Source organism: Penaeus monodon, chromosome 26, assembly GCF_015228065.2.
Source record: "Penaeus monodon isolate SGIC_2016 chromosome 26, NSTDA_Pmon_1, whole genome shotgun sequence".
NCBI classification, from domain to species: domain Eukaryota; kingdom Metazoa; phylum Arthropoda; class Malacostraca; order Decapoda; family Penaeidae; genus Penaeus; species Penaeus monodon.
The window spans coordinates 11,873,836-11,881,539 of NC_051411.1; the positions used below are offsets into that span (position 1 = coordinate 11,873,836).

General features: G+C 38.1%; 2 protein-coding genes across 3 annotated transcripts in view; one reads left to right on the plus strand and one right to left on the minus strand.

Moving 5' to 3' along the window:
* LOC119589928 overlaps positions 1-7,704 on the minus strand; it is a 34,837-nt gene that overhangs the window by 18,284 nt on the left and 8,849 nt on the right. The window lies entirely within an intron of this gene.
* On the plus strand, positions 1,412-5,071 carry LOC119589929. Its single transcript, XM_037938588.1, has 2 exons — positions 1,412-2,003; positions 4,414-5,071. The coding sequence occupies exons 1-2, from the start codon at positions 1,794-1,796 to the stop codon at positions 4,609-4,611; spliced, it is 408 nt and encodes a 135-aa protein (XP_037794516.1). The 5' UTR covers positions 1,412-1,793; the 3' UTR covers positions 4,612-5,071.

A 7,704-nucleotide genomic window follows, 5' to 3' on the forward strand; every position in this document is an offset into this window, starting at 1 on the left:
TATATATATATATATATATTTATATATATATATATATATATAATTTTCATACAGTATAAGCATTTTATATGAATCCCAGTTTGTTAACTGTTACTTGATTATAACAATTTTGTAGGTACTTTATCTTCCGAATTATCATTTTTGATTCATAGTTTGTTCATTTAGATAAAAAAAAAATATTTAATACTTGTATTGTTATCATTCCTTAATTTACATTATGTCTATATAAAATCCTTTAATTACAATTACTACTGAAGTTCAATATACCCACCTGACAATATATAAGCTTCATCTAACTTTTCATCATCTGACATATCATCCTCTTCAGAACTTGACATACCCTCCACCAATGCCTGAATAAGAATAGAGTCATCAGCAATATTCTTTTACTCTCGAATATTACAGTTTAACATTTTAGCTGAAGAATACGTAGTTTTTGAAGTGTGAATCTTGCAAGAACTTTTTATAAAAAATTATTTGTACTATTTGCCCTGTCCCCACATAATTTTATATATAAAAATGTAAGACTAAAAACACTGCAATTATATCATTTTAAATTACAAGTTTACTACCCTGGTATCAACACATTCTATACGGTTGGCCATGAAGCCGGCTTTCTCTTAACACGAACGGAAAAAAAAAATTATAAATAGAGAAATAAACAAACAATTATGATGAAAATAATAATGACTAATAATAATAATAATAATAATAATAATAATAATAATAATAAAGAGAGAGAGGGAGAGAGGGAGGGAGAGAGGGGGGAGGGAGAGGGGGAGGGAGAGAGGGGGGGAGGGAGGGAGGGAGGGAGGGAGGGAGGGAGGGAGGAGGAGAGAGGAGGAGAGAGAGAGAGAGAGAGAGAGAGAGAGAGAGAGAGAGAGAGAGAGAGAGAGAGAAAAGTGATAGTGAAAAGTAACCAATATGACCAGATGAGATCAGCAATGATTTAATACATGATAATCTATAAACTGATATCTAAGCAGCATAAAACTGGAAACATTAATAAAACAACAAATAAAAAAGTTACGAATTTCTGATTCCAACCTGTCAGTGGGTCACACTGCAAAATAAAAGGATGTCTCACAACCTTGCTGCACAGAATGAGTTAATTAGTAGCGAAAACGAAACAGTGGCCAGTAGTATTTTTTACCACTTTTATATCTTTAGGTTCCTTTGATATATACTTTGAATATCCTGAACCAAATTGTTCTATTACTGTAAATAAACATTTGTAGAGCATTTATATATGAGTAGTCTTGTTTACAAAGACTGAATATATAAGGAATACACAACTTAAACTATGTTTCCTCATAAAAAATCAGCTGTGAAATGACAATTCGAAATATTTTGCAAAAAAATCACAAGTCTTTAACAATGTAATAATTTCTTGTCAGTGTTGTGGGGCCTTTCTGATGCCGAAGCATGTAAAGCGGCCCATACACGCTCAGTTATATCGTGCAAGTCTGGTTACACAATATACTTGACAATTTAAAGTTGCCCACACACAGGTTGATATAATTGACACTTTAATTTAACAGGCTCAGTTTGGTTTTGCAATCCACTGAGAAAGGATGGAGGATTTTGACCCAGCAATCGCCGTGGCCGTTGCTCTTGCTGTAGAAGAGGAAACTGATGTTCCAAAAAGGAAACGTGCAAAATGGTCAAAAGAATGGTTTCTGCAGCGTTCAACATTTGGACACACCAAATTACTACGGGAACTGAACCTTAATGAGCCAAGTGATCTTAAACTTTTTGCGCATGGATGCCGAGTCCTGTAATGAGCTATTGAAATGGTCGAGCCCCTCATTGAAAAACAAACTACAAATATGCCTCAGCCCATCTCTCCTACAGAGCGTTTATCAATTACACTGCGTTACCTGACCACGGGAAATACATTTGAAGATCTGAAGTTTGTCAGTGCTATTGCACCACAAACCATCGGCAAAATTGTTATTGAAACCTGTGAAGCCATCATCAGCTGCTTACATGAGTACATAAAGGTAAGATTAACTGTCTTCAGCTGTAACCAAGCTGGTTCCGTGATGTTTGTTGGTCCTCAAGGCTCGGGAACTGATCACAGCAGCGAGAACAGCCTCCTTCTCTGGGATTTTGTTAGGTCCCAGGGAGGACCATGTGTCCAACCGATGGCTGCACCTTGAGACTGGCATGGGACCTGTTACTTGCATACTCCGCGATCGCCAGTGGATGGACAGATCATCTCAGATCATGTTAGGCCTGTTAGGGGAACCCATTCTGTCAATACATGCTTGCGCTGGGGACATTGAAGTCACGGTGATCTTTGCAAACCTTGGTAGCACAGTCCATATCTCTGGGCTGTCAGACCAAAAAGTCAGTAGATGGATTGGTCTGGCAAAAGGAGCCATGAACACAATCAACAAGAGCATTTGGAGATGTTTGTACCTATGCAGAAGGATCAAGCTAAGTGTCTTTGAGGCCTTGATACTGCTAGTTTTGCCCTATGGAAGCAAAACCTGGATGTTATCTAGTGCCTTGGATTCTTGTCTTGATGCCTTTTGTAACAAGCCCCTTCACCGGATCATGGGGTACAGTTGGCAGGACCATGTGCCCAACCGACGGCTGCACTGTGAGACTGGCATGGGACCTGTTACTTGCATAATCCGGGATCACCAACTCAGGCTATACGGGCACCTAGCTTACTTCCCTGTGATGACCCTGCCCATCAGGTTGTCTCTATGCGAGACAATCCTGGGTGGAGGAGGCCCGCTGGATGACCAGGAGGTCATGGATTGAGCAGCTCAATGAGACCTGTTGTGAGGAATTAGAGATGGGCCGAGGGCTGCCAGGAGATTTGCCACGAGGGACCCTCGTGACAGGAAGCGAAGGCTAGATGTGGCCATGCACCCATTGGTGTTAGCCCCTTGATGATGATGATGATGATGATGATACATATATACATCATATGTGTGTGTGTGTGTGTGTGTGTGTGTGTGTGTGTGTGTGTGTGTGTGTGTGTGTGTGTGTGTGTGTGTGTGTGTGTGTGTGTGTGTGTGTGTATATATAAATATATATATATATATATATATATATATATAATATAATATTAAATGTGTGGTATATATATATATATATTTTATATATATATATTATATATTATATATATATATATTATATATATATATATATAATTTATATATGTATGTATATGTGCATATATATTCTACCTTTATTTTAGCACATCACTTCTTTTATCACACAATTGCAAGAACATATACTTTATAAATACTTGAATAAATAATATTCCATATGCTGTAAATACAAAAGGCCATCCATATATTTCTCATATTGATAATAAAACTAAATTTGATGCAGAAAATAAAGGTATCAGAGCATTAAAACTTGTACCTTGTTTTATATTAAAAATATAGATTTATAACTAGAAATAGCAGATAACTGCAGCTGATTTTATTGAATATGAATTTGTTCTTCATGTGACTCATTGTGCAACTTTTTTGTTTAATTTTCCTTTTGGGAATTTTCCTGTAATACAAAAGTAATCATAGAATTACTTCATAAAATATGGATCTTTTTTGGGGCATATGAAATTCAATATAAATCTGATCAATTTTAGTTTCATTTTTGCTCCTAAACAAGGTAAAAAAAATAATAATAATTAAAAAATAAATAAATAAATAAATAAAATAAAAAAAAAAATAAATTACTTGAAATAATCAATACACACAAGCGAGCTTCTTACAGTAAATCATCACTGCACTTTATGAACATCACACTTTCAAAGTTTTTGTCAGAAAGATGACCTCTATCAGGCTTAAAAACTGTTCAAGCAATGCTGAAAACCCTTTTAATGGGAGCACAAGATGCAGGTACAGTCAAATATTTCTGAGCCATCTCCGATGAGGCAGGCAGAGTATATCTGTGTGCTTTCCAAAATACTAACAAATTAGTGTCATATGCCATGCAAGGCTCACTCAGATAACAGTTGATTTGAGTCTTGATTGACTGCACCTTTTTACTTGTGGACACTGACTCCTGTGTATGAATATGCATGAAACTGAATAGCCTCTTCCTCTTCAAAGGGAAAGATTCCTCTCTTCTGGCTCAAGCTTCTTCAATTCTTGTACATATTCACCAGGATTTCGCTTAACTTCTTTGCTTAACTTCCTTTATGTAGCATTGTCTGTTATGATGTTTGTGATTCTTGAACGCATGTCAAAGATTTGTACAATTTCTTCATACTCTTCCATAATGAACAGCTGTTTTCAAGGACCAATCATGGATGAAATGAGCAGCAATTCCTAAGTAAGATCTCATCTGCCTGCTAGACCAAATGTCAAGTGTGAGGCTAACAGTCTGTGCACACTCAAGTTTTGCTTTCACAAAAGATCTAACTTCAGTGCACTTCTTTTGCAGGAGTTTGTTCACCAACTGCTTTCAAGTTGGTACCTGGAACCGAAGATCAGCAGACAGCATCAGATTATGGAAGTAAGAGCTCTCTACCAAAGAAAACTGAACACGGTCATTTACGACAAGTGTATTGTTGAGTTGCTTTTGTCTAACATCATGAGGCAAATATTTCTTAGGATGTTTGACAAATCCATCTGGAGTTGATTGGCTGCAGTTGCTGGTCTCCCCAGTGCTGTGACTTGTGCATGCTATCTCAGACACTTTGCTGTGTTTTCTCTGAAAAGAAATAATATAAATATAATATCCTGAAAAAATTATGAATATAGTAACCTATAAATAGAAAACAGAACTGTTGGTTGGGTGATTACTATTACATCATAGTTAACTTAAACGTCACATCGATTTCACAAAATACTGAGTGGGCAAGACATGTCACCTACTCTTGCTACCAGTCCCCAGTTATCCATTTTACAAATAGCCATAATTCTCCAAATATTACTCATTTTGAGCATCAAATAACAAAACAAATAACAAAAACATATAACATGTTAACAAGTGTTCATTTTAGGAAGAGGAAAGGGAAAGACAGCCCAACATCTTCCCATAGAAAATACCAATTAACCACACTTGGGGTAATTTGTAGATGGTGAGCCCTTACGTATAAAAAAATACATATGTAAAAATAAATAAATAAATAAATAAATAGATAAAAATAAATATATTTAAGCCTTACCTTCATATGTTTGTGTAGGTTGGAAGTTACATTCTTGGAGCAGGAGAGTTTTGTTTTGCAATGCTTACACTTAAAATTCCCAGCTTTATCATCGGGTACAGTAAAGTGGTTCCAGATTTATGAATTAAGGTTGACTCCTGCTTGTCTGCCGCTGTTGTGAGTGATACCGACTACCGAGGTAAAGAAGCAGAGAGTGGAGTGTGACTGGAATAAACGTGTTCACGCTTATTGAGTAATAAGGTGCTCTACTGGCCCTGTATACTGCAGCACGTTACCAATTAAGAAAATACTACATAATTACACTGGGTTACAAAAAAAGATTTTTTCTAAGTTGTCTTAGTTTTTTCAACTGATTTAGAGCAAATCTGCATCGCTGAATCCAAAAATGCCATCCATTTTCCCCGATCAGGTCAAGTTTTTCAACTAAGTGAATATAGGAAAAATTGTTTTTTTTACGAAGTGGAATACATTAGAGCGGCATTTTTGTTTTATTTGGGTTACTTATACATCCGATATATTTATTTTTTTTTTTGTTTTCTCACCCAATTTATAATTATCGACATGTTGCAAACATTGATCGGTATCAGTATTGACATCAACATTGCATTACATTGGTAACTATTACAATATCTACTGATCAATGCTGAACATCGATCAGAATTGATCAGTTGATCAGTAGACAGGACACTAATAAAGACAAATGCATGAAAACTAGATGTTTGGTCATCATTGATCATTCAGTGCTGACACTTCCGTTTCTTTGAGCTCCTCGAATGTGCAGCGGCAGGGATGTCTCTCTTCAAAGTCCAACAGTAATCAGCCATCATGACTGCATCCCACTGTCCCTGATACCTGGTCTCCATCTCCTTCATGTCTTGATGAAATCTCTCCCACTGCTCGTCACTCATTGATCCCAGATTCTCAGGAAACTGATCCATGTGTGAGAATAGGTAGTGCATTTTGATGCTCATGTTGCATCCCAGGTTTTTGAAGGCAGTCAGCATTTTGGTGACGAGTTCTGCGTAGTTGCTGGCCTTGTTGTTGCCAAGGAAGTTCTTTACGACCAGAACAAATGCCTTCCACGCTTCCAGTTCAACTTTATTCATTGAGTTTTCAAACTCTGGATCTCTGATGAGCTGACGTAGTTGAGGTCCGTCAAAGATGCCAGCTTTCAATTTCTCCATGGTCACTCCTGGAAAAGCATGGCACAGGTGAGTGAAGCAGCCACCATCCTTGTCCAGAGCTTTGGTGAACTGCTTCATCAAGCCAAGCTTAATGTGCAGGGGTGGGAAGAGTATCCTGTCTCTGTCCAACAGAGGGGCGTTGATGACATTCTTTGATCTGCTAGACTCCAATTCCTCCCGCAGAGACCACTCCTTTTTCGTGTAATGCTGAGCTCGGTCCCTACTATCCCACATGCACAGAAAGCACGGGTACTTGGTGAAACCGGACTGCTGTCCCAACAAAAAGTTCACCATCTTCAGGTCAACACAGATCATCCACTCATGCTGACAATAACGAATTTTCTCCAGCAGATACTTCACCGCTTCATACTTCTCCTTCAGTGTAGTTGAATGAGCCAGCGGTATAGAGGCAAACTGGTTGCCGTTGTGCACCAGAACGGCTTTCAACGATCTCTTGCTGCTGTCAATAAACAGTCTCCATTCTACAGGTTGGTACTGTGTCAATCCAAGATTGTGCAGAAGCTGTGAAACATCTGTTCAGTACACCAAGTCTTTCTCTTCAGAGAAAAAACGAAGGTATTCTTGATGTCTGTTGATGCGAGTACTGTCAGAAAGAAGGTTTTTTTCTTTCAGTCTTGATGCCAACAATTCGGCGGATGACTTTGGCAAGTTGAGGTCACGGACAAGATCATTTAGCTCCTTCTGGGAAAAGGGATGCGGAGCATCATCGGTATCATTGCTAGGAATTACTTCTTCATTGTCTTCAATACTGGAGAATTCTTCGCCACTTAACTCAGGAAGTTCTGCTGTGACAGGTACTGGAACTTCATCACAGTGAGGTACAGGACGACGTGCTGATTCAAGATCAGGATACTTGAGGCTGCTCTGGTTCTTTCTGTTGATCCCAGTCAAATTAATAGCGCAGAAGTAACAGTCACTGACATGGTTTTTCGGCTCTCTCCAAACCATAGGAATTCCAAACTTCAGCCTGTCCTTCTTTCCATGGGTCCAGCGACGTAGATACTCGGTGCATTTCTTGCAGACCATGTGAGGCGCCCAAGCTTTGTCCTGATCACCAAGTTTCATGCCAAAATAAGCATGATAAGCACGCTTTACGAAACTTGTGACTGGTTTCCTGTTAGGAACAACGGTGTATTCGCCACAGATGTAGCAGAATACATCCGGCTTATTTCTGCAAGAGCTTCTGGACGAATCCATATCATTCATCTGAATAAGGAAAAAATGTCTGTTAGTAAAAAATGTGCGGTTGCAACTTGAAAATTATATCGCAATACCCGCCACGAAAATGCTAATACCCTTATGTATGAACAACAACCATAAAAAACAATATTTGGCAATAAAACACAAATTTGACCTGAT

Coding starts and splice junctions, on each gene's coding strand:
- LOC119589929 (XM_037938588.1), top strand. CDS start 1,794: ATGGTCGAGCCCCTCATTGAAAAACAAACTACAAATATGCCTCAGCCC. Junction 2,004..4,413: donor GCTTACATGAGTACATAAAG/GTAAGATTAACT, acceptor CTTCTTTTGCAG/GAGTTTGTTCACCAACTGCT.